At 57.9% G+C, this 24,137-nt stretch overlaps 8 protein-coding genes across 8 annotated transcripts; 4 read left to right on the top strand and 4 right to left on the bottom strand.

Moving 5' to 3' along the window:
• Positions 1 to 268: 268 nt before the first annotated feature.
• On the bottom strand, positions 269 to 1,672 carry P884DRAFT_272198 (uncharacterized protein; the record flags this gene model as incomplete). The annotated part of the gene is made up of 3 exons (XM_069442500.1): positions 269 to 591; positions 653 to 1,406; positions 1,484 to 1,672. 3 exons carry the CDS (start codon positions 1,670 to 1,672, stop codon positions 269 to 271), a joined length of 1,266 nt encoding a protein of 421 aa, XP_069294649.1.
• Positions 1,673 to 3,042: 1,370 nt separating this feature from the next.
• P884DRAFT_67917 (transcription factor PAP1-domain-containing protein) lies at positions 3,043 to 5,316 on the top strand. The gene is made up of 4 exons (XM_069446019.1): positions 3,043 to 3,657; positions 3,723 to 4,476; positions 4,540 to 4,843; positions 4,901 to 5,316. Exons 1-4 carry the CDS (start codon positions 3,214 to 3,216, stop codon positions 5,112 to 5,114), a joined length of 1,716 nt encoding a protein of 571 aa, XP_069294648.1. The 5' UTR covers positions 3,043 to 3,213; the 3' UTR covers positions 5,115 to 5,316.
• Positions 5,317 to 6,950: 1,634 nt separating this feature from the next.
• Positions 6,951 to 9,146, bottom strand: P884DRAFT_208739 (kinase-like domain-containing protein; the record flags this gene model as incomplete). The annotated part of the gene is made up of 7 exons (XM_069438897.1): positions 6,951 to 7,520; positions 7,664 to 8,119; positions 8,218 to 8,373; positions 8,426 to 8,630; positions 8,684 to 8,795; positions 8,867 to 8,989; positions 9,104 to 9,146. The coding sequence occupies 7 exons, from the start codon at positions 9,144 to 9,146 to the stop codon at positions 6,951 to 6,953; spliced, it is 1,665 nt and encodes a 554-aa protein (XP_069294647.1).
• A 3,406-nt stretch (positions 9,147 to 12,552) lies between these two features.
• P884DRAFT_263461 (uncharacterized protein) lies at positions 12,553 to 13,383 on the top strand. Its single transcript, XM_069441761.1, has one exon. The coding sequence runs from the start codon at positions 12,826 to 12,828 to the stop codon at positions 13,252 to 13,254; it is 429 nt and encodes a 142-aa protein (XP_069294646.1). The 5' UTR covers positions 12,553 to 12,825; the 3' UTR covers positions 13,255 to 13,383.
• Positions 13,384 to 13,394: 11 nt separating this feature from the next.
• Positions 13,395 to 14,527, bottom strand: P884DRAFT_249446 (uncharacterized protein). The gene is made up of 2 exons (XM_069440597.1): positions 14,297 to 14,527; positions 13,395 to 14,232 (listed from the first exon to the last, which is right to left on the bottom strand). Exons 1-2 carry the CDS (start codon positions 14,313 to 14,315, stop codon positions 13,571 to 13,573), a joined length of 681 nt encoding a protein of 226 aa, XP_069294645.1. The 5' UTR covers positions 14,316 to 14,527; the 3' UTR covers positions 13,395 to 13,570.
• A 690-nt stretch (positions 14,528 to 15,217) lies between these two features.
• On the top strand, positions 15,218 to 18,161 carry P884DRAFT_188098 (uncharacterized protein; the record flags this gene model as incomplete). The annotated part of the gene is made up of 5 exons (XM_069437360.1): positions 15,218 to 15,280; positions 15,355 to 16,323; positions 16,381 to 16,689; positions 16,767 to 16,910; positions 16,986 to 18,161. Coding segments are annotated over 5 exons (2,661 nt in total), but the record flags the coding sequence as incomplete, so codon positions are not given.
• A 469-nt stretch (positions 18,162 to 18,630) lies between these two features.
• Positions 18,631 to 19,029, bottom strand: P884DRAFT_208494 (mitochondrial 54S ribosomal protein mL41; the record flags this gene model as incomplete). Its single annotated transcript, XM_069438877.1, has 2 exons — positions 18,631 to 18,753; positions 18,841 to 19,029. The coding sequence occupies 2 exons, from the start codon at positions 19,027 to 19,029 to the stop codon at positions 18,631 to 18,633; spliced, it is 312 nt and encodes a 103-aa protein (XP_069294643.1).
• A 505-nt stretch (positions 19,030 to 19,534) lies between these two features.
• On the top strand, positions 19,535 to 22,552 carry P884DRAFT_302347 (Utp14 protein-domain-containing protein; the record flags this gene model as incomplete). Its single annotated transcript, XM_069444938.1, has 2 exons — positions 19,535 to 22,282; positions 22,370 to 22,552. 2 exons carry the CDS (start codon positions 19,535 to 19,537, stop codon positions 22,550 to 22,552), a joined length of 2,931 nt encoding a protein of 976 aa, XP_069294642.1.
• Between the last annotated feature and the right edge of the window lie 1,585 nt (positions 22,553 to 24,137).

Below are 24,137 nucleotides of genomic sequence, written 5' to 3'. Positions count from 1 at the left end.
GGGGGGGGGGGGGGGGGGGGGGTGAAGCGGGGATGTTCAGAGCGGCATAAGGGGGTTGCGCAGAGCCGTGGTTGTGATTCGAGCGGGCCGGCATATCGGGTAGTTGACTACCTATGTACGGTACGAGAACCCAGGTCCTCTGAGAACGTTGAATGACCAAGGAAGAAAAGAAGAGCCGATCCAACTCCGGCAGACCGGCCTGGGAAAAAAAAAAAGAGAACCGCGCCTCCTCCGTCTCCTTATTTCCGAACGCCGGAAACACGGCACTTCACTCCCAATCCTCCTCGTCGCTGTCGTCGTCGACCTTGCGCGCCTCCTTCGGGCTGCTGGGCGCCTGGCTGGGAACACCAGACGTGGCTCCCACAACGTCGTAGCTGGCATCACTGCCCGCCTGCGACTTCTCATCGTTGGACTTCCGGGGCTCGGACGGTTTCAAGAGGCCCTGGCCTGGAGCTGGGGCTGGCGGCTGGATGGTGCCCGACGACCCTGTCGAGCGAGGCCGCTTTGGTGCCGCAGAAGCATCACTTGAGCCATCCTCAGTCTCGTCGTCCGAGTCCTCGTCCCAGCCAACCTCTTCTTCGGCCGCTGCAGCTGTTTGCAAACCGTTAACATAGATCAGGCCGAAACCAGAATAAAAGATGCTTCAACGTACCCTTGAGCAGATCTTTCCTCCGCGCCTCGGCTGTCTCAATGCCGTGTCTGAGGAAGTAGTACCGCTTCCAGAAATCCGCATATGGAACCTTGTCGGGCACAAGTTTCTCCATTGTCGCCCTCAATTCGGGATACTTTTCTAGATCGCTGCTGATATCCGCCGTCTTCTTGTCAACGTCAAAATCCTTCGCCCAGGCCTCGAACTCGGCTCCGGTGCCGTCCTTGGTGAAGCGCTCGGGAGAGGTGTGGATGACATGCAGCTGCGCGTCGAAGCGCGACGTGTGGATGACCCTCTTGCCGTGCGCATCCTTGCTCTCAAACAGCACCGTGCTGCCCTGGTTGTCCGCCTGGTCGCCGGCCGGAGGCGCAATCGTGATGGCGTCGCGGAAGAAGTCTCGCAGGTTGGACCCGAACCTGAGCAGCGCCTCGTCTGCGGCGTCCTCGGCCCTCTGCAGGTCCTTCAGCCGCTTCGCTGCTTCCCCGCGCAGCCGGGAGAGCACCGTCTCCGACTCCTTGAGCGCGTCCGCGTCCTCCGAGGAGATATTCCTGCTCGCGGTGGTCGGTGTCGTCTCGTTGTTGTCACCTGTTTCCCTGGACGCTTGGTCCGCCGACGACCCTGCGGCGAATGAGGATGTGTTCAGGGACAAGTTTCGCGTGTGGTTGATGATTGATTGGCGCAGATCGGTGAGGCCGCGCGTGGCATCCTGGCCGACGGCGGAAAGCTCCTGCTGCGCTCCGCGGTATACGGATTCACCCTGGGAAAGGATGGTGAGCATGGCGGTCGCCGTGCTATCATTGTTTTGTTTTTTTTTTGGCCGCGGAGGAGACACACCTGCTTCACGACAGTCCCGAGGAAGCCCCCGATCCGGGCACCCCAAGGACTGGAGGAAAAGGCGCGATACGCATCTTGCAAGTCGGCATTTAAGCTTGTTTGCGCGGCCGGCTTCTTGTCCGCTGACGGCGAGTCGCTGTGCTCCTCTGGGAAGTTCGATTCCTGGATGTGGTCGTAGGCAATGTCCATGACGACGGAGCTTTGGATCCTGGCTGGCTCGTCAAATTTCGTCCGCGCACTCGGGTTCTCGCGTCCTCGAGCTCGTCCGTCCGACGCGGTGGAGCACACGTATGCAGAGCGGTGCCAGTAACACTCGGCTCTGTAGAGGTTCGATTTAGGTTGGACAAGGCTGATGGCATCATTTCGGGCCTCCTGCCGCGGTTGCGGAGATGCAGCAGCGGGGTCCGCTTCGCGAACGAGAGGGCACGGACCATGACTACCGGGGAAGCGCCCGACCTCTTGGCCTGCATCCCACTTCCCCTTGGTCTCAACTTTAAAAGGTTCCAATGATAGTTAACTGACACCTCTGTAGACTCCCGCTACAGTGTGCGTCGGACTCGGTCCAAGGTACCTGTACTATACGTAAGGATATCGAGGCCAGCTCAGTTTGGTAGTGGAGTCTTGTTGAACGAACATAAGCAAGCTTATGACTTTGCAGGACTGCATAGTCCCGGTTTTCTTACGTTGTGCTTGTGTAGCGGGAGGTGACTCGCGGTTCAAATGCGGTCTTATCAACTACGTGTTCCCCATATGAGTCTGACTCAGCGCCAAGGTACTACGTAGTGTAGATCAAACGGCGTGGGGGGGACGAAGAGTTTAGGTAGTGTCTGAAGTACACAACCGTGTACTCCGTAGTGTACATAGTAATGTCAAGTGTACCTAGATTACCTAGGGACCTACCTTGCTTACCTGAACGGAACATGTACTGTACAACACCCTGCACAACTCATATGCAGAAAGAGGGCTTTTCTGGCCTCTTTCTCGGTCTCTGGGACGTCCTTGACCGCAGGTAGCCGCATCAGCGGAGGAAGGGTCTGGACGAGCGAGACCAAAAGGGTACTCCGTGCCTCCTATTTTGTACTTGCAGCCCAGACCGTGCACGGACTGGAGCCACTCTGATGTTTTCCCAGTCATTCCATGAGGGCTGACAAATCGCTGCCCGCAGCCACGCTAGTCCGGCATGTCTGGTCATTCCGTGCCCGCATGCCTCGACAACCCGGACAAACCAGGTGATTGTCAGGTGCGAGCAATTCAGGCAGCAAATCATGCAGAAAGGGCGCGACTTCTTCCATCTCCACACCCGACATTCGGCTGTGCAATCGCAAGCTCCCACCTCCCACACTTGACTCTCCAGTCGCCTGGGGGCAACTCTTTGCACCCTTCACCATTCTGCGGGCCTGACACTTCCCAGGCCGAGACCCTCCACCTGCAACCTATTGCTTCAAGAACCACTTGGACTCTGACGTCGACTGTTCGCCTTAGTTACTCGTCTCTGTCCAAGGTTCGATACCCCGCCTCGGTCCTCCGGCCACGCTCGGACTTAACACCCGTGGCCGCTTTCCTCCCACTTGTCGTTCCTCGAGGGCGTTTGGCTTCATACAACACCTTTCTGAGAGGTTGTGAGCCATCGCACCTCATCCTACGATAGGACTATACTGATATCCTACTCGTGGATATTTTTTTTCTCTTAACCTGCGATAACCAGACGCAGCGCAGTGCAGCTGGTCAAGATGACGTCGTCGCAGAACCCGCTGAATGGCCTCGTCTTGACGCCGCAACAGCAGAGTTTGCTGTTTGCCGCGCTCAATTCCAATCGCCCGAGCAATGGCCTGTCCAACAATAACTTCAACAACATGCCGCTCTTCGATGGATCGCCCCTTCAGGGGGATGGTTTATCCAGCTTTCAGACCAGCCCTGACCTCGATTATGATTACGACTTTCCAGGACCCGATCCAACCCTCGATTTCTCCTTCGATGACACCAACCAGCCCAAAATGATTGGCGACTTGCCCGGCACAAAGCGGGCTTTGAATTCCGACTCTGGGGATGCCGAATCGCCGGAGAAGAGAGGCCATCCTGATGACGGGGAGAATCCGGGGGCCAAGCGCCGGGAGAGCGAGGAAAAGGTGGCGAAGAAGCCGGGCAGAAAGCCATTGACAACGGAACCAACCTCGGTAGGTTGGCTGTCAGCCATGTGGGCAAATGCCGGAGAGACAAACAAACTAATAAGGTCGGGCAGAAACGGAAAGCTCAGAACCGGGCTGCACAACGGGCCTTCAGGGAGCGCAAGGAGAAGCACCTTAAAGATCTAGAAAATAAAGTCCAGGAACTGGAGAAATTGTCCGAGGCTGCGAACAATGAAAACGAAGCACTCCGTGCCAAAGTTGAAAAGTTGACCGTCGAGTTGAACGAGTATAAGAAGAGGCTGTCTGCACTGACAGGCGGCCGGCCCGTTCAGCAAGGCGTCGCTGCGCATTTCGGAAATCTCTTCCTCAACAATTTGAACGATGTCAGTTTCCAATTCGAGTTTCCCAAGTTTGGCAGTCTCCCCGGGCCTCCCGCCAACGGCGCCAAGAAGGCATCCGCAACACCATCGCAACCACCCAAGCAAAACAGTGCGGACCATCAGAGCCCGAGTGTGAACTCGCAGGACGGCGTCAGCCCCGGGAATTCGAGCAGTTACAGCCAAGTTGGTCTTGATTCTCAGACCAAACAGGACCTGGCCAATATGTCTTCCGGCTCATTCAATCCGCCCACCAGCAACGACAAGCGCACAAATGGGTCATCAACCAGCACAGACTCGCACTACAATACGGGCGGGGCCACAACGACCAGCTCACCCTCCGCATTCTCGAATTCCAACGCGGGCGGTCCCAGTTCGTCGTGTGGAACATCTCCCGAACCCTCGACTCAGTCGCCTGCAGCATCCAAGCCTGTCGATACTCTGAGCACAATCGGAGAAGAACAGCCAAGCCTCAACAATCAGTCTCAAGGTGAGAACATCAACGCCTTAACCGCCGGTACCCGTCCCAAGAGCGCTGCGCTAACGGCATCAGATCCTGGTCATTTTGCCAATGCAGGCACCGACGATTTCAGCCATTGGCTCCCACAAAGTGATTTTCAATTTGACCCGCAGCTATTTGGTGGCTACCGCGATCCACAAGAAACCGTCTTGTCGCAGACCTTCGACGATAGCTTCTTCAATGACGCGTTGGACATGGACTTCTTCACGCCGTACAACCTGCCAATTCCGAGCCCCGTGCCGCCCAAGAAGGACCTTATCGCTCAGATTGATGCGGCCAAGGAGAATGATGAGCCTGCCAGAAAGGCTGGCCAGTTGCTGAAGTGCAACGAGGTTTGGTGCGTGCAGATAGTCCCATATCGTTTCCCATGCGTACCTCGCTAACAACCTCACAGGGAGAAGATACAGAACTGTACTGAGATCCAGGGAAGCGATTTTGACCTGGACGGCCTCTGCGCAGATCTGCAGAAGAAAGCCAAGTGCGACGGCTGTGGACCCGTTGTCAGCCAGGAGGACTTCCAAGACACGCTCAATAAATACTTCGGAAAGGACAAAGACGAGCTTTCTAAGACGATACAGGAGCATGTGCGGGTGGAGAAGCAGCCTTAGCTGGCATGTCTACCCCTGGTATCTCGGGACGTTCTGTATAACAAGCCGGGCACTCATCGTGGCGGGCTCGGTGCACTTTTTCTTTCTCGGGTTATTGCGCAACACTACGGAGTTTTCTTGGGAGACAACATCACATGGGACAGGGTGCCTAAGAATGCAGGTGCAAACACACAAATGCATGTGCTCGGTGCCGATTATACATGGAACTTCGGAATGGGAAGGTGTGAACGGAGTAACGAGAGAATACCTATCAGGGGGGGTTCATCAGACAAAGCCCTCTGTTGATTTGTACTTGATGGGTTTTCCTTACTTTAATGTCTTGATTGGCAAGATCTATCATTGAATGGGTTGAGAACTCGCCTTGATCGCTGACGGCTGGCATTAGCCGTTATTTTTGGGTCTACATGCTGAGAGGATTGAGTTGTTGGACTGCTTGTCAAGTCGATTTCCCCACTCCGTGCGGTCTCGAGTTTATTCGCCGAGTCAAGTGTCAGACCTTGAATACAAAGTCTGATCTTAAGGATACGCTTGAGGACCTCTCCAAGAGAATCCCATGGCCTGACCATAAAGCATCGCGCTTCAGATGCATATCAAGCTATTCGACTTGTTTCGGGAAGGGTAACACTGCGAGATGTGGTTCCGGGTTGTTAAAAGAGTGGCATTACGGGCCACTGACCTACCCGGTGGTTAGTGCTGACTAATTAGTTCAGTACTACCACCTGTCTCCCGACAAGTAGTACTGAACTAATTAGTCCTCCCGACAAGTAGTACTGAACTAATTAGTCAGCACTAACCACCGGGTAGTAGTGTGTGTAGTTGAAATTCGTCTAGCGCATAGGTGGCAATGGGCCCGCTAGGAACACCACTAAGAACCCCAAACTCTCTCACCCCTTCTTCCCCCGGAGATTCCACCGAAGAATACTTGCGGCACATCATCACCCTAATAAAAGAACCACCTAGACCATACATATTATGACTCTGTCACGTAAACACAAGAAGGGTGATCGAGACTAAGAGGCAGGGCACGTGGTTCCCTTTCGAAGCTGCGATCTAATCCGTATTGGCTCAGGGAACCAGTGTTGTAGAGATGGAACCGAGGACACTGCGAGACAGTGTCGATGATGAACCAAAACAAGACACATGCAAAATATGACGAACCGCGGATCTCTTACGCCAGGCTCAAGCTCAAAACCAACAGGTCGACTACAAGTATGCTACTAAAGGAGATAGATGATAACAAAGATGGAACAAAAGCAAGAAAACGAGACCTATACACTCTGTCCATGCTCATGCTTTGGCCCCTCCCCATTCTTGCTCAACAATAACAATGCACCCATGCTCCATCCAGCCCAAGGCAAGCAAAACCAAAAGAAGTTGGCGGGAACGCAGCCCACTGCGATCCGGTCCCGAGCCAGAAAAGCCCCAACCGGCTATTATTAGCAGCCAAAGGACTCCCCCTTTCCCTCTTCCCATCCACGCAACCTGCGCCAGTCTCTCCATCCCCAACTCCAGCGCAGGCCTGGCTCCTCCATGACCGACGGAACCTTCGCGCCGTTCCTCCTCTCCCACCCAACCCGGCCCCGTACAGAGTACGGGGATGGATATCCATGTCAAATGTATTGGAACCCCCGGTGGTCTCCTCTTCCCTTATACATCTCGGGTGACCTCCCACTTCTGGGGCCCCATAAGCACTCCTCTTTTTATTATTCAACTTTCTTCCCCCCCCTCCCCCTTTTCGACCCCGATCCCTCCGGACAACATCTTTTTCGAACCAAAGCAACCTTTCTCAGAGAGAGCAAAGACACATCCCTCTTGCTCTCCTCTTCCAGACAGAAACTATCCAAGAATAACCCTGGCGCCCTCCTTGCCCAGCACGCCGCGCTCCTTGGGCTTGGGGCTGTTCCCCCTGCCCTTCTTGCCCCGCAGGAAGCCGAAGACGCCGCCGCCGGAGCTCTCGGGCTTGCCGCCGAGCGCGTTGTTGGCGCCGCTGGCGTCGGCCGGCAGCGTCGCGTCCTGCCGCGCCAGGTCGCTCCAGCTGCTGCCGCCGTCCAGCGTCACCTGCACGCCGCCCGTCGGGCTGCCGACGATCATGCCCCCGCGGTTCCCGCGGTTGCTGCTGCCCGCGTTGGGCGAGTACGACTGCGGGTAGGGAGCCAGCGCGGGCGGGCGACTTGGCGCGCCTGCGCGCCGTTGTTGTTGTTGTTGTTGTTGTTGCTGTTGCTGTTGCTGTTGCTGTTGCTGCTGCTGGTAGTTTCCGCTTGATTGGCGCTGCTGTTGCTGTTTGTTGAGAGATTGATTTGGTGTCGCGCCGTTGGTGGCTGGGGAAGGGGTTGCTTCGTCAGTTGTCAGGGCTTGTGGTTGGAGGTTGGCTCCTTGTGCTGCGGAATTTTGCCCGGCTGCGAGTGCCTGTTGTTGTTGTTGTTGTTGTTGTTGTTGTTGTTGTTGTTGTTGTTGTTGTTGTTGTTGTTGTTGCTGCTGCTGCTGTTGTTCTTGGAGTCTGCCAGATATTAGCATCACGATCATAGCCGCAGGGAACGAGCGGGATGGACACACTTCTTGTACGCTGCGACTGTGTAATCGAAGGGCCGGAAGTCGGTCTCAATCATGCGGTAGAGCTCATCCTCGCGGATCTCCTTGTCCGTGGCGTCTTCTTTTAGCTTCTCGCGAGGCTTCTGTCTCCGTGCGCGCGCCTCTAAGGGCGCTTCTTCTAGTAACAATTCCTCCAGGTCGTACGTGGCGTCAAAGTTGGTCTTCTCCGAGGACGGCACAAACACGGGCTCGATCTCCTTCCTCTCAAGGGCCTCAAAGTCGATACATGAGAAGAACTCATGCTGAGTAAAACTCTCCCAGGTTGACCCAAGCCGCTTGTTGGGATCAGCTTCCAGGGCGCTCTTGATGGCGTACATGCATGGTAATGACACCGGGGGGTTCGTTACGGGGAATCTGGGCTTTGCGGCTTGGATTACGGCGCTCAGGGATGCTTCGGAGTTACCCTCAAACGGCCTCTGTTGGGTACGTCAGCGCCAACTCTGGATCGGCCTGTGCCGAGAGCGATGCCGGCCGCAAAAGCGCGGCAAGACTGGAGGGTGCAGAAGAGGCATACCTTGTTGTATATGCACTCATAGAATAGCACACCCAGGGACCACCAATCCGCACGGACATCGTAACCGTTTCCTGCGTAGACTTCTGGCGCGAGGTACGCCAGCGTGCCGGACTTGCTTGTCAGGACTTTGCCCTGTACGATGTCTGAAGCGACGTTCTGTCAAAGGTTAGCCGGAGCCGTGGCAGCAGTTCCGGGCTAGGGAACGTACGAAATCCGTCAAATGCACATGCCCGTCCGCGTCAAGGAGCACATTGTCGGGCTTCACGTCGCGGTGGATGATGCCCTGGCCATGGATGTACCGCAACGCACACCCTAGCTCGGCTATCCAGAACCTGACCGCCTCCTCGGTGAAGGTTTTCCTCGAAATGTGGAACCGCAGATCTCCGCCGCTCATGAGGTCGACGACCAAGTACCTGCTCCTGTTAGCTCGAACCCCGGGCTGTCGGGCGCGGCGGGCTTCGCGTACATGTACTCGATGTCTTGGAAACTGTAGCGCAAGTTGCAGATGAAGGGGTGGTTTACGTGCTCGAGCATCCGCCTTTCGCGTATTATGTTGCGAACGCTTTCCGAGCGCACGACTAGGGGAGGGGGGAACCGGTCAGTTTGCTTCGCTCGTCGGCTGTACCGCGCTGCGGGTGTTTCGTCCCACCTTCATCTTTACGGATATATTTCAGGGCGAATGATAAGTTCGTGTCTTTCCTCTCGACGATGCGTACTTTGCCGAAAGCGCCTCGCCCGACGACCCTGAGAAGTCGAAAGTGATTCAGATTCACTGCGGAACAGCCGAGAACGGCGTCAATGAGCGGGAATGGATGGAAGAAGGTAGAAGAGAGGAGGAGGAAGATAAGGGGGAGGGGGAAGGAGAGAACCCGTCGGGCTGACGCACCTTCGCCGTCCAGCTCGACAGGCTTGCCCTGACTGTTACCCATGGCCCTGATTACTCTTAGACCTTTTTTTCTCCAACAAGCTAAGGCGGTTCGGAGTGCTCTAGCGCGGGGTCGAGATCCCGTTCACGTCACGCAGCATTGAGTGCGCCGGGGGCGATCGAAACGAGCTTGGGCGGTTCGCAGGCAGGGCGGAAACCAAACCGGATCGACATCCGAAACTGGGGAGAAGACGGAGGGGAGAAGACGGAACGGACAAGGCTGAAGCGAGGCCCGGCTCCTGTTCGCGCTGGTTTGGGCAAAGATTGATCGATTCGGGGGCAGCGCGTTGCAGACGGCGAGAGAACACTCGGCGGTGGTACGGCAGTCGTGCGCCCTGATCGGACGAGCGGGTGACAACCAGGCAGGCGGTCGGCGATTGAGGGGTATCGACGAAGCCAGCTGCTGACAAGAAGCGGAGAGGACGGGGCGACGGGCGAAGCCGTGTCAACTTGTCTCTGAGATTGAACTCCGAGCGACGTCCGGCTTGTCGGCGATAAGTGTCCAACAAGTCTGCCTGGCGGCGGTAGTCAGGGATCTAAAAAAAAACAAAGGCAAGCCGGATCAACGAGTTTGAGAGTGGGAGACGACGGGAATGGGGATGGAGCTGGTCTCTTCCGAGGTGGTGGAGTTCCTGGGGGCTCCGGCTCCAGGAAACGTGCCTGGTCTGAGTCTGGCGGCGTGGGAAGTGCAGGGATCCGAGCCCCAGCAATGCGGATATCATGATAAGTTGTATCAGCTGCCAGGACCTAGAGTATCTTTGACCTCAAAAAACATGGGAACGATTTCAGGCATCTTTTTTTTTTCCTATTATTGGCAATGGAGACCCCTGATGTAATTCCTCATCTGTCTTCTTTTCCTTTATACACTACTTCAGCGGAGCAAAGAGATTATCCCGTGGTGCGGATGTTTTCCCTCGAGACAGTTGGCAATTGAACACCCCAACAGCGCACCAGCGCAGATCGCGCCCTGAAAGGTGCATGGCTGGTTCCGCAGCGTATCCTCCTCGGCGCGCACTTCTGCGTTTCTTTTTCCTGCAGTGGTACCAGACATTTCCGATTGAACTAACTACGCTAGTGTACACTTACACCAACGTTGCTAGTGCCCGCTTATTTATGCACAGCGGCGTTTTGATGGCAATGACGAGATTCAGTCGCATCCCGCAGAAACCTTTTGTGCTGCGTCTGACAAGTCGCAGGATGCAGCCCATGCCACATGGCAGCATGGCGTGCGGCGCGGCCGAAAAAGTCCGGGGTTCGCACAGTGTGTACGATGTGCTGTCAGGCCCGGCTGGTTCGATTGGGCCATGCGCGAATGCTGATGTCGGCAGTGGCCAGCTGTGGGATTCGGCTGCAACAGGGGGACTTTGGAACTGCCTCAGACCGACGCACAAAGCCCGGTGTGCCCTTTGGCCTGGGCGCGTGGCAACCTCGTGGCCACGGCTTGGCGAGTGAGCGGAGCGGGCTGGGGTGGCAATCAAACCTAGCCGGGTTAGCGGTAACGCTAAGACCAGTCCCAAAGTCCGCGGCCCTCCCGTTTTTCTTTTTTTTTCCCTTTTTTTTTTTTTTTTTTTGAAAAATTCCAAGCCCCTCTGCTTGCTGGCCTCGCAGCGCACGAAGAAACAGCGGTACACACGAATCTGTTATTAATAAATCCCCGGCACAACCCGGGCTGTCGAGTGTCTTGGGAGCAGTCTCGGTGACGTGCCATGTAGGCAGCTGAAAACCCCCCTTTGTTTGATTTGTCCGTCTCCTTGCTCGACCCCGGAGAAGCGCTCCTCAACGTAACGCCGGACAAATTGGGCAGAGGGTCCCACTGATTCAGGGTTAGTGCAGTTTGCGGCATCATGCAGACTGCGTATGTGTTCTGCATGTAATCCGTACTGGTAACTAGCCGAAACCAGGTGCTGACATGTGGAAGAAGTCCATCTCTGCTGTCTTAGCTGGGGTTTATCGGCCTAATAGTGCATATATATACATACACAATACACTTGCAGAGCGTAGTTCACAATTTATCCTACAGCATTTCTACAGTGCGTATAATAAGAATATAGATGAGATTGTGGAACCCGCTCTTGTTCGTACCGAGGCGGGCGTGGAGCCCACTCCTGCGTGTTGTACGGATCTGTGATCCGTCCCTTTCTTTATTATCGGACCAGGAAATGATCACGCGTCTCAAGCGAAGTGCTGAAGGTGAGAGACCCCTGTTCTCCCACGTGCGAAGTGCATTTGTGGCTCAGACCCGCCGAGAAGCCAACCGATTCCCGCCTCACGTTATCTTCCGCGGCCCATCAGGTTGACAGGGTCTACGCCAGCCGAGACCGTCAATAGTGTATATAGTTACTGGGTGTCGACGCGGTGAAGTGCTGTAGTGTAGGAAGCCAATGGTGCGATTGATCGAAAGGTAAACTATCGCCAGTCGCGCAAGGCCTCCCCTGGTGACAACTTTTTTTGAGTTCATCTGACATCCCCGGATCTCGGCCGCCAGCTGCGAGGGGCACCCCCGGAGAACCCCCGGAGCCCCCTCTCGGCAAACCCCCCAGGTTGGGAAACACGCACCGTCTTGCCGACGAATTGCTGTTGCTCGGAGATGTCCGCTGCCAACTGAACCCCTTGAGGCCGCAGGTCACCTGAAACCGATCTGTGCTCCCACCAAGAATACGGATTCCTTCTAGAAGGATGCATCTATGTGGTGTATCAGCACACCTATTACACTGGGTAGTGTACGGCGTGCTTGTAGTACCAACTACGAACTAGGTGCATGCCTTACCTGTATCTTTGTCTTCAATTGAAACACGACACTCCAACCGCCCGGAATCGCAGGCCCCTCTCTTTTTTTTTTTCCGTTTTAGTCTATCAAGGCACCTACGCTGACTGTTGCATTTCCCTGGCATCTTTAGACGGGATGCCACGCTTTGCCCGATCCCATAAGCGCAAATTCTGATTTTTAGCATCCCAGGTACTTAACTTTTACTTTTTCTTTTTCTTTTTTTTTTTTCTTTTTTTTGGAAACGCTATGAGTCACTTTTTACTATTCTCCTGGACTTGCCTGTTGACGACTGACTAGGCCTTTTTGCTCTTCTCAAAAGGGGCCGAGCAACCTGACTCTGCAGGTGAGCTTTGGTAGGCGTATCGTATCAAGAGTTTACACTTGCTTTCTCCTTCTTGTACAGTAGGTCCCTCACTGCGGGCTTATGTTTTTCAACTTTTCAAGGGACTTATAAAACCTTGCGTTTCGTGTATTGGTTCCTTGGTCACCGACGGGAATATAGAAACCAATTGGGCATAGTCGAGTCTTGCTCATGGACTCTTGAAAGAAAAGACGTATAAAAACAAGAGAACCACTCAAGGGCCAACTTTTCGCTTCTACCTTGCCATTTGCAATATGCGCGCCTGCGTATGCCGTGCGTGGTTCACCCCACTGCAGGGAGGCAAGTTGTTCAATGGTTTGCCATGACGTCACATATTTTTATCTCCCTGCATCCGCCCGAGGTCCAGCATCTAATGTTCAAAGGCCTAATGGTTCCTCATCAAGCAGGAATCATTCATAGAAATCCGGAAGAACACCAGATATTAGGGTCATTAAACCAAAGCTTGATTGTCCAAACCCTTCAGCACCGCAGCAGTTACGGCAGCAAACACCCCAATTGATAGCAATTGATCGCAATTGATCGCAATTGATCGCAATGGCCCTCCGAACAAACGCCCAGCTCCTCCTCGCCCATGCGCGGACTCTCCGTCAAGCGGCATCAGGCATGCCAACCGTTGGCCGCTCACTCAATCGGCGATACCACCCCAGCGGTAGTTTGCTTTCCTACAAGGACGACCAGGACCGGCGGAGCCTCAAGCCCCGGCCGTCAGAAGGCACCAAAAGCGGCTCGGACGACCAGGTAGCCGAGAAGACGGAAGCCGCTTTCAATCCCAACATGACCAGTCCGGAAGAGGCGAAAGAGAGCGCCGCCAAGCATAGCAACGGGAACCCGCTCGAAGCGAGCGGGGCCAACCAAGAGTTTTCGAAACCGCGCGCGCCCGAAGAGGCGGCGGACAAATCGGACAAGAAGACCAAGAGCGGAGGGACGGTGGGCAAGAAACACGGAAAGGTTGCGCCTATGTGACAGCAGGCTGGCAGGATTGGTCAGGGAAAGAGGCCTTTAGAGACGAAGCGTTCCGAGAGGAGGATGCTGAAAACTGTAGAAAACACATCTCAAGACGCAGTGGCTACATTACGGAATAATGATCCCCGGGGGAAGGGGGGGGGGGGGCAAACCCATGCTATTATTTACGCTTAGCTTTCCGCGCCGGATTAGCTCCCTGAAGCCTCGAGCTCGTCGCTCTCGATGATCAAGATCAGTGTACACTTACATTGACATACCGGACTTGAGGAGAACAAAGGCAACAACCTCCCACCACCCCAAACCCCGATAGCCTTACTCAAGCATACAACCCGTTCATATCGTCGTCCTCGTCGTCCTCGTCCTCCCCCCCTCCTTCCCCGGCCCGTTTCGGAACAACGACCACCTCTTTCCTCTTGCCCAGCTCCTTCCGGCACATGGGACAGGTCCCCTTGCCCCGCAGCCAGGGCCCGACGCACTCGAGGTCGAAGCGGTGGCTGGCGTGGCAGGGCAGCTCGACGACGAGGCAGTAAGGGTCGTCGAGGTAGCGCTCCGCGCAGATGGGGCAGACGTCGTCGCCGCGCAGCGCCCGGCGCGGCACGCGGTCAAGCCCGTCCAGGAACTCCTGCGACACCCCTTCGATCTGCCGCGGCGGGTGCGCGACGTCGAGCTCGAGCGCCTCCACGAGCGACTGCAGGAAGGCGCGGTTGCTCTCGGTCGGCGCCGTCGTGGCCAGCGTGCCCATCTGGTCCTGGATGAGCCGGAAGAGGGCCGAGGTGTCGGAGGGGTTGGGGACGGCGTGCGGGTTGTGGTGGCGGGGGTGCTGTTGTTCCTGCTGCTGGTCGCCGCCGCCTTGCGACGTCTGCGAGGTGGAACTGCTGGAGTCGGGAAGGAGGTTGTGCAGGTGGGCGTTGAAGGTGGACATGTCGATTTGTCGCCGCCGCCGGGGGGCGGTGGCGGCGGGTTTGATGTTGTGCTCGACTTGCGGCGATACGGTCAGAACTCGAGCGGCGGCGGGTTTGCGATCAGCGGAGGGGTTACTTACTTTCGTACTGTGTCGCCATGATGGGCGGATTATCGCGATTAGTCGTGGAGCTGGCAAGCAGAAAAGAAGACGGGCAAGAAGCAGCTTAAATGGCTGATTAGGTGGAAACAAGACCGGCGTTTAGATTCAGAGAAGTGGCGGCAATGGTATGTAGCTTCCTAGAGTCGCGGTAGGCATACTTCAGGTGACGCGGAGCTTGCCATCGCGGGGAGCTGCAGGCCGAGCTTATCGATTAACTAACTAACTACCTTAGTTGCCTGGGCTCGAACTTCAGTAATCCGTATTCCGTACATACAACAAGAGTACCTAGGGTAACTAACTACGGGCTAAATCGTACTATCCGTAGTTACTGTGGAACAAGGTCCTGTAAACGCCGTACGGATCCGTAGATGGCATGTGCGCCCACAGGGCACATCTGTGGGTCATCTCTCATCCCAAGATCCAAAGTCCAGGGGCAACCAAGGTTCATCTACCCTGGGGATCCTGAGACCTAAACCCGTCAGCAACGCCAATGCTGAGACAACACTGTTGTACCGGCACCTTTCGGGCTCAGACGTGTGCGACTTCAACATTGCCGCGTTGATCATTTATTTATTTTTTTGTGCTGTTGCAGCCAGATTCCCAACGGTCTTTGCAGCTGGTTTCAGGCACGATCGGCGCCGCTTGGCCGATCGTTGCGATTGGCCCCCCTTGCACAGCTGGTCGCTTATTGCTGGAGCTCCTGCTGCCACGCCATAGCTATCTGCAGTTTGCTCCTGTAGTTGGGCTGTAAGTTACCCTCGTCCCAGGATGGCAGCGAAGTACAATATCCCCAAACGACGCAGCAACACCGCAAGCCAACCCACGTTTTGTTTTATCATGCATGGTGTAGTGCACATGGCATGATATTCCCTAGTGAGCCTGCAATACCCGTCGCCCACGATGCACACGGCGAGCGTCGGCTTGGCCGTGACGCCGACCGTCATCTCTACCTTCTTGTCGCATGTGAGTGGCAAGTCCAAGTTGAAGACGAAGGGAAGTTTCGTCGGGTCGTCCAGACTGGGCTAATATCGAGTTAGTACTTACATCGAAAACCCCTGGCCCACAAACCAGCAGCTCATCTCTCGTATGACGAGGGCCTGCATCTGATCCGCTCCTTTCTGGTTCATGCCTCGCGCCACACCGTCGAGGAGCTGCAAGCCTTCACCAGCCAGTGGGTACCGCATCCCCGGTGGGTAAGGGTCGACCATGTCACGATTCCCGAACAGGACCTCGCGCGCGCCGCGCAGCTTTTGGTAGAGCAGCTGGGACCCGAGGGCATCCGTCAGGTCGGCGGCAGGGAGTGGTGGCAGTGGCGCAAGCCCAAGAGCCCGCTCGAGGCCGAGTGGATCGAGATGAAGGCCGATTACCAGAAGCGCAAGAAGAATGCGGATCCGGGCAGCCGTGTCATGCTCTACATCCACGGCGGCGCCTACTACTTTGGCAGCGTCGACGAGCATCGCTACCAGATCCAGCGCCATGCGCGGAAGCTCAAGGCGCGAGCTCTGGCCCCGAGATACCGGCTCGCTCCCCAGTTCCCCTTTCCCTGTGGCCTCCAGGACTGCCTCGCCACGTACCTCTACCTCGTCTCGCAGCAGAGCCCAAACACAATCATCCTTGCCGGCGACTCGGCAGGCGCTGGCATGGTCTTGAGCCTGATGGTTATTCTCAGAGACAGGGGCATCCCGCTTCCGGCGGGCGCCGTGCTCATCAGTCCCTGGGTAGACTTGACGCACTCTTTTCCGAGCGTCGCCGGGGACTGCCCGCTGGACTACCTCCCACCGTCGGGCTTCCATCACAAGCCGTCGCTGGCATGGCCGCCTCCCGACGAGGAAGAACTGGAAGCGCTCAAGAAGGCGGCGTTGGCGCAGAAAAAGGGCATCGTCGCGCAAGAAGGCCGGCCTGCTGAAGAGAGCGGCGTGCCAACGGTCCAGGACGTTGCCAAGACCACGCACCGCATGACATTTGTCATTGACGGCGAGCAAGTCGAAATCAAGGAGCAGATTCAGGTAGGCTGTCACATCTCTCTTAACCTTGGCAAAAGCGTCGGCTGACACCCGGCCCAGATGTACACCACCAACGAGCTGCTAGCCCACCCGTTGGTTAGCCCCGTCATGCAACCCACCTTGGGCGGTCTTCCACCTCTGCTCGTCATGGTCGGAGGCGGTGAATTGCTGCGCGATGAGCAGATCTACCTTGCACACAAGTGTGCCAACCCTGCGCAATACCTGCCGCCCGAAGCCTTGATGAACGAGGAGGCCAAAGCGTTGGTCGACCGATATAAACCCACGGACGTTCAGCTGCAGGTGTGGGACGACCTGTGCCATGTTGCTCCTACGCTCAGCTTTACGAGGCCTGCCAAATACATGTATAGAGTGAGTATGCCGCGCTCCTGCTGCTGCTGCTGCTGCTGCTGCTGCTGTAGTTGTTGGCGGTTACTGACTGGAGCCAGAGTGTTGCGCAGTTTTCGGCGTGGGCATTGGCAAGGGCCCAGAACACCGAGGTTGATATTCTCTGCGACGACGAGATCTCGGTCATTTCGAGCTCGAGCTCAAGCTCAAGCTCGAGCTCTTCGAGCGGGAGCCGGGAGAAGAAGGTTTCTGTACGTCGTCCGCAGCACGGTTGTCCTACCAGTCTACCGGCGTATTCTAACATGATGTTGTCGTCCCAGAAGCGGGCCCCTCAAAACAGCAGCAAAGAAAAGGTCAATTATCACGCTTCAATCGGCAAAGCAGGCGACCCCCTTCCGGCCTTTGAAAACCACATGATTCGCCAACGGGTCACCCACCACGGTGCCATTCTGCCCCTCCCGGAACCCGCCGAGCTGCCGGGCTGCCGCATGGAGCGCGACCTCGTCGGCGTCGTCAAGGTTGGCACCGTGCGCAAGTGGCTCGAGCACAAGAGGCGCTGGGACGCCCGCTTCCAGCACACTAAAGCGCGCGTGCACCGCCGGCGCCTGCGCGACGTGGAGCGCGGCGGGTACGAGGTGTTTGGCGAGGGCGAGGTGCCGCCGCCGAGCGCGCTCGCCGGGCGCCGCAAGGTGGGCGAGGCCCTCAAGCAAGACAGGGAGGCCAAGAGGAAGAGGGCCAAGAACTTCGGCATGTCGCTCTGGGCGCTGTGGGGGTCCAAGCACGACGAGGCGACCATGCACAGGGAGGCGCTTGCTGCCAAGGCGCCCGAGGTGGGCGTTGCGGTCGCCGTGCAGGGCGAGGGCGCCAGAACGTTTTCCGACTTGGAGAAGCAAGAGGAGGAGTTGGCCAGGGAGGACGGGGAGGCGGCGCCTTCGCAGACGGGGAGGGTACCGTCCTGGAGGGAACTGGTAGGAGAGAAGCAGGTGGAGAGCGCCGGCGGCCCCCCCGCCGCGTCTGCAGAGGGTGGCCTGGACTTGCATCCTGCCGGGCCGATCGGTGATGGGGACGCTGGGGAAGAGGGAGGAGCGGCAGCAGGAGCAGCACCCTCGGAGTCTGCCAGGCTGCTCTCACCGGATGACGCTGCACTTCATACGGGCGTCACTGGAAAGCGGGTCATGATTGGCGGGTTGGCAACGCCCTTCAGCCTGCGCAAAGAACCCGAGACGGCGAGCATGGTTACGCTGGCGACACCGATGGACCAGAGATCGACCCGCTTGTCAACGGCAGACTCGAGCAGCTTTGTAGCGGCTCCGTCTGTGAAAGCCACGGAGGGCCAGGAGGAAAATGCGGAAGACTCGGGTGTTGCTCCGCACGAGGGATCGGGGGTTGACCCGGGAGAAACACCCGGGTCCGCGACGCCGTTTGCGACACCGTTCCTGTCGCCTACCACGCCGGGCGAGAGACCAGGTTTGGAGAGGTTTGTAACTGCCGAGGAGGATGTTGCAAAGGCGAATTCTTGAGGAGGACTTGCGACGCTGCGGGTTTGTTTTCGATACCCTCTGATCGAGTGCGTTGTTTTGCTGTCTTCTTACATGGCTTTTGTTTTGTTTGTTTTATTTGTCATCGTTGTTTTTCTATAGCAGAAAAAGACCGGATAGACATGTAATAATACTTGCCCTGGATGTAACTGATTAAAACCTGTGGTTGGAAGAATCATCCGACGGACGAGGAGATGCAGTCGTGTGTTGTACATTTGTATAACAGGTTGGAAAACGCCCCAGAACGCCATTCTATGGTACAATCCATCCGCCTTGAAGAAGGAGCAGGAGGAGCCTCAAGGTCCCGTATTCCGCTGCCCCGCAACCACCTGCCTGCCTGCCTTATATCGCCGCATTTTCACAGGCTCGGCCTGAAAATATCGACTCGTACACCTGGATCTATCTCCGGCTGGCCCCTTCAGTCCCTTCAGTCAAGCCCGTTCTCAGCCTTCCACCGCGAGAGGTACATGGCAGGGTCCTTCGGCCCGAGAGGCACCCCCTCGTAGACGCCGTGTGTCGGGGCTATGGTGCGCGCCACGAACGGTGTGAGCTGTCGATTGTTTGTCAGTCATCATCAGCCCTTCTTCCCCTCTACTCGCTCCTCTTCCCGCACCCGAATTGGGTGGTTCTTGCGCACCTTGAAGCCATCCAGCGGCGGGCAGACGTAGGTCCGCACTTTGTTCCACTCGATGATGTAGCCACCGCGTTTGGTATGCCGACCCATGGACCCCGTGCCTGTACCCTTGTAGTAGCCCTTGTTGACGTCCTTGGTCGTGAGGCGCAGCCGGCGGTAGCGCAGCGCCTGGAGCACGCGGGTGGGCTGCATGATGGGTGTATCGGAGGAGATGTGTGAATGTGTGATGCGATCGCGAGCACTGTCGGTTTGGGAGGGTGGTGAGGCAGAGCTCGGCGGGTTGCTGGTTGATGCCGCGGTGTCGGCGATCGGATTCGGGTGTGGTCCAACTCCGGGAAATTTTGCGGCCGGTTGCCCCCCCCACGACCCACCCCCAAAACTCTCCCGGTCTTAGTTTTATCTTTTTCTGTCTGCCAAGAAGCGTGCCTCAGCTCGCTCCTGGTCGGCCCCGCAGCTTGCAGCTTGTGACCGCACCAATTCAAACCTCCTTGCTCACCGCTCAAAAAGTGCAGGGCAATTTTCCGGCAGAAAAATAATCACGTCCGACAAACAAAGCCTTTAAAATAACCAGTGCCCCGGCCATCGCAAGTGCCGCCCTCAAGATCCGCCATCCTCCCAGCAGCTCTGCAGAAGGGCGGGAAATTAGGGCCCAACGTACGCCAAAAAGAGAAGAACAAAAAAAAAAAAAGAAAGAAATATGCCCGGCCGCCAAGCGCACGGCCGCCCCCTCCTCCCCACATCCGGAGGCGGCAGCGGCAGCGGCAGCGGCAGCGGCAGCGGCAACAAATTCGGCAAGTCGCACGCCAGGACCCTGAAGAAGTCTCGCGCCAAAGCCACCGCTAGAGCGCTCGACGCCTTCGCCACCGCCGCCGAGCAGATCCCCGAGTCGACGCGCGGCGTGCGCAGGCGCGGGCTCGAAGACGAGCCGCACCCCGCTGCTCAAAAGAAGCGCCAGCGGCGCGACGAGGACGGCGACGAAGACGGGCTGGGCTTTGACGACGGCGACGACGACGACGGCGACGGCGACGGCCTTCACGGCGACGGCGCCGGTTCCGGGCACCCGAAGAAGAGGGCGCGGAGGGATGCGGACGAGGATGGCTTCGACGGGTTTTCGGATCGTGAAGGCGGCGGCAGCGATAGCGAGGAGTGGCATGTGGGTGTGGCGGGGGAGGACGATGATTCGGAGCTGGATTCGGATGAGGCGTTTGGGGAGAGCGATGAGGAGCACTTCCAAGGTTTTGCGTTTGGCGGGAGTCGGTCGAAGGGCAAACGGACAAAGAAGAAGGGGGGCGGGGACGGGGATGGGGACGAGGATGACGAGCAAGACGAAGGGGAGGCCGAAGAAGATTTGGAGTCGTTGGGCTCGGATGCTATCGATCTTGCCACTGCCCTGGACCAGTTCTCCGAGGACGAAGAGGAAGCGGGGGGGGAGGAGGAGGAGGAGGAGGGATCGGAAGAGTCCGGCTCTGAAGACGATGATGAGTCGACCGATGCCGATGACGAGAGCGAAGAAGACGAGGACTTGGACGACCCGTCCAAAATGGACGCTCTGCAAAGCATGATCGCTGGCTTCGCCGGCGAGGACGAGGATGATGAAAAGCCGGCTGCGACGCAGAACAAGGCCAAGCTCAGCCTCAAGGACCTCGGCCTGGCCGGCGTCAAGGACGCGCACATGAAGCGGTCGCTCAGGCTCATGAACAAGGAAGAGAAGGCCGTCAAGCCGGGCTCTTCCAAGAAGCTCGACGTTCCCTTGGCCAAGCGCCAGCAAGACCGATTGCTCCGCAGTGCCGCCTATCAAAAGACCAACGAGACGCTCGATAGGTGGATCGAGACGGTCAAGCACAACCGACGGGCCGATCACCTCGTCTTTCCTCTCGCCCAGAATGCGCACGACCGCGGCCTCGATAGCGGAGAGCTAATGCCCATCAACCAGAAGACGTCCGGGACGGAGCTGGAGCAGACGATCCTGACCATCATGGAAGAGAGCGGGCTCGGGCCGACGGCCAAGCCGGAGAAGAAGGAGGGTGACGAGGCCAAGAAAGCGGAACTGTCGAAGGAGGAGCAGCGAGAGATTGCGCGGCAGAGGCGCCGTGAGCGGGAGCTGCACTCGCGCGAGGTGGCTCGGGCGAAGCGCATCAAGAAGATCAAGAGCAAGACCTGGCGCCGGATCCATCGCAAAGAGCTCGCCCGCGAACAGGAGGCCGAATTCCAGGAAAAGCTTGCCGCGGGCGAGCTGGACTCGGAGGACGAGCGCGAGGCTCTGGACCGGCGACGCGCCCTGGAGCGCGTGGGCACGCGCTATAAGGAGAGCAAGTGGGCGAAGCTCGGTAAGAAAGCCGGACGCGCGGTCTGGGACGAAAACTTCCGCGCCGGCCTCACCGAGATGGCCCGGAGGAAGGAGGATTTGCGGCGCCGCATCGAAGGCCGCGGTGGCGACGGGTCCGACGAGGACGACGACGATGGCTCTGATGTTTCAGACGGCTCTGGAGAGGGTGACCCCCGGCGCCGTCTCCTGGCGGAGCTTGAGCGTGCGGCCGCTTATGACGATGACGACGAGCCCCGGTCCAAGCTGTTCCAGATGAAGTTCATGCAGCGAGGCGAGGAGTTGCGCAAGAAGGAGAACGACGAGGCCGTGGCTGCGCTCCGTCGTGAACTCGAGTCGGACGGTGCGGCGGCTTCCGAAGAGGAAGAGGTGGAGATTGGTCGCCGGCAGTTTGGCATGGGCGACGCCGCCGCCGCAGCCGCAGCCAGAGCCGCGAGCCAACCCAAGAAAGCCAAAGCCACCGAGGTTCGCGGGCCGACCAAGCCGTCGGCGGCGGCCGCCGAGCCCAGCTCGCAGTCCCATTCCGAACCGCAAACCTCCGCGCCGGGCGCGGCCGGTGCGTGGTCGGCCGAATCGGCACCATCGGCGGCCCCGGCAGCTGTCCCGTCGGCATCCAGCGCCGCCGGGGTCTGGTCCCAGGCCGAGCCGTCTGGGGGCAAGAGCAAGAAGGGTGGTGTCAAGGCCAAGGTGGAAGACCTCGACGTCTCCAGCGCCGCGATTGCCAGCATCAAGACATCCAAGCCCCGGCCCAAGCCTCAGCCTCGGGAAGCGCAGAATGGTGTGGTTGTGCCGGCGGATGGAGAGCAAGACTCGGACGACGAGGCCGCGCTACACCTGCCTCTGGCCATCCGCGACCAGAAGCTGATCGAGCGGGCGTTTGCCGGCGAGGACGTGCACGGCCAATTCGAGGAAGAGAAGGCCGAGATCGAGCGGGAGGACGACGAAAAGGAGATCGACAACACGCTCCCCGGCTGGGGCAGCTGGGTGGGCGAGGGCGTGAGCAACCGGGAGAAGAAGAAACACCAGGGGCGCTTCGTCACCAAGGTCGAGGGTGTTAAGAAGAAAGACCGGAAGGATTTCAGGTTGAAGGACGTCATCATTAGCGAGAAGCGGATCCGAAAGGTATGCTTTCTTTTCTCCTTTTTTTCCCCTCTAATAACCCTTCCGTCTTCTAGTCCAGGGGAAACAGCAGGCTGACCCTCGACGCAGAACGACAAGTACCTCGCCTCGCAGCTACCGCATCCCTTTGAGACGCAGCAGCAGTATGAGCGGTCTCTGCGGTTACCTGTCGGCCCGGAATGGTCGACGAAGGAGACGTTCCAGGACGCCACGAAGCCCCGGGTTATCATCAAGCAGGGCATCATTGCGCCCATGTCGAAGCCCATGTACTGAAGCGATTATATACTGGGGTCTCGTGTGTGTGTGTTTGCGGCGTTGCGTTGGTGTGTGGGGTATTATAAAACAAGTGGGAAGAGGTTGAGTAGAGCATCCTGTCGAGAAGTGCAGGCCACTCAGGAGATGGGAGCATCTTGCCATCTTTGATCGATTAAACCACTCCAAGGCACACATATGGTAGGAGAAACTTAAAAAACCGTTGAGACATGTGCGACTTGATTTCTCTCAAGGCTGTGTAACCCCGTTTTGTCTATCGGTACCCAACCCAAATGCCGCGCAAGACGCCAGAGATCCGGACCATACTTCTCTTTATCTATACATGGTTTCGAATGTGAGACAACCTCCCTCTCCAAACTGGAGACCGCTCCATCCAGGCTTGACACAAGCCCGGCCGGAGGCGTGCCGGTTACTTCTCCGCCCGCGTGTATGTAAATCGAGAGGTAGTATGTATCTTAGTGAATGTATGGACGGACGGATGGAAGGATGGGTGGAAGGATGGATGGAAGAATGTACGTATGTGTGTAATCCGCTTTGATATATGCCGTTCCACGCAGAGGCACACACACAACACCGCAAGCCTCGCCTAACCGCGTTTTGTTTTTTTTTTTTTTTTTTTTTTTTCTCGCCCCGACCGCTCAGGAGGAGCCATTGACCTCGATCTTGCCCTCGACCTTTTCGAGGTAGTCGACCATGTCGGCGATGGTGCAGACCTTGAGCCCCCACTTCCTGGCGAAGGCGACGCAGGCGTCGCCGCGGAGCATGCCCGGGTCCTGGCGGATGGCGCGGCCGGGGACCTCGGCGCCGTCGTCGACGAGCTCGCAGATGACGGCGACGGGCTTCTTGCCGGCGAGGCGGCAGAGGTCGACGGCGGCCTCGGTGTGGCCCCTCCGCTGGCGGACGCCGCCGGGCTTGGCCTGGAGGGGGAAGACGTGGCCGGGCCTGCGGAGGCTGTCGGGGCCGGCGGTGTCGTCGGCCAGGACGCGGCAGGCGAGGGCGCGGTCGTGGGCGCTGATGCCCGTCGTCACGGACGGGTGGGCGGCGTCGACGCTGACCGTGTAGGCGGTGGCGCGCGGGTCCTGGTTGCGCGCCACCATCTGCGGCAGCTCGAGGGCGGCCGCGCGGTGCGGCAGCAGCGGCGCGCAGATCAGGCCCGACGAGTGCCGCACCATGAAGGCCATCTGCTCCGTCGTCACCGACTCGGCCGCCACGATCAGGTCCGCCTCGTTCTCGCGCGAGGGGTCGTCGAGGACCACGACGAACTCGCCATTACCTGCGTGCGCACGGGAGCGGGGTGGCGGTTAGTCGTGAGCACAACCGGGGGGCAAGACAGAAAATATATGAGAGCGAGGAGAAGCGGAAAACGGCCCGGGGCGGGGACAAGACGGAAGCGTGCGTACGTACGGAAGGCTTCGACCGTGTCCGGGACGGAGTCGAATTGGGAGGCGGGAATCTGGTCGGCCGCGGTAGACGGCATCGTTGCGGTCGGGAAGGGGTTTTGCGATTGACGCTGTGGCGCGGAGGAGACGAGGGTGTTGATGGGGAGAGAGAGAGAGGCCGTGGTCGTGGCGAAGCGCGGGGGAGT

Source organism: Thermothelomyces heterothallicus, assembly GCF_042370625.1.
Source record: "Thermothelomyces heterothallicus CBS 202.75 unplaced genomic scaffold P884_scaffold_26, whole genome shotgun sequence".
Classification (NCBI taxonomy): Eukaryota; Fungi; Ascomycota; class Sordariomycetes; order Sordariales; family Chaetomiaceae; genus Thermothelomyces; species Thermothelomyces heterothallicus.
This window is presented reverse-complemented; position numbering and strand designations above follow the sequence as displayed.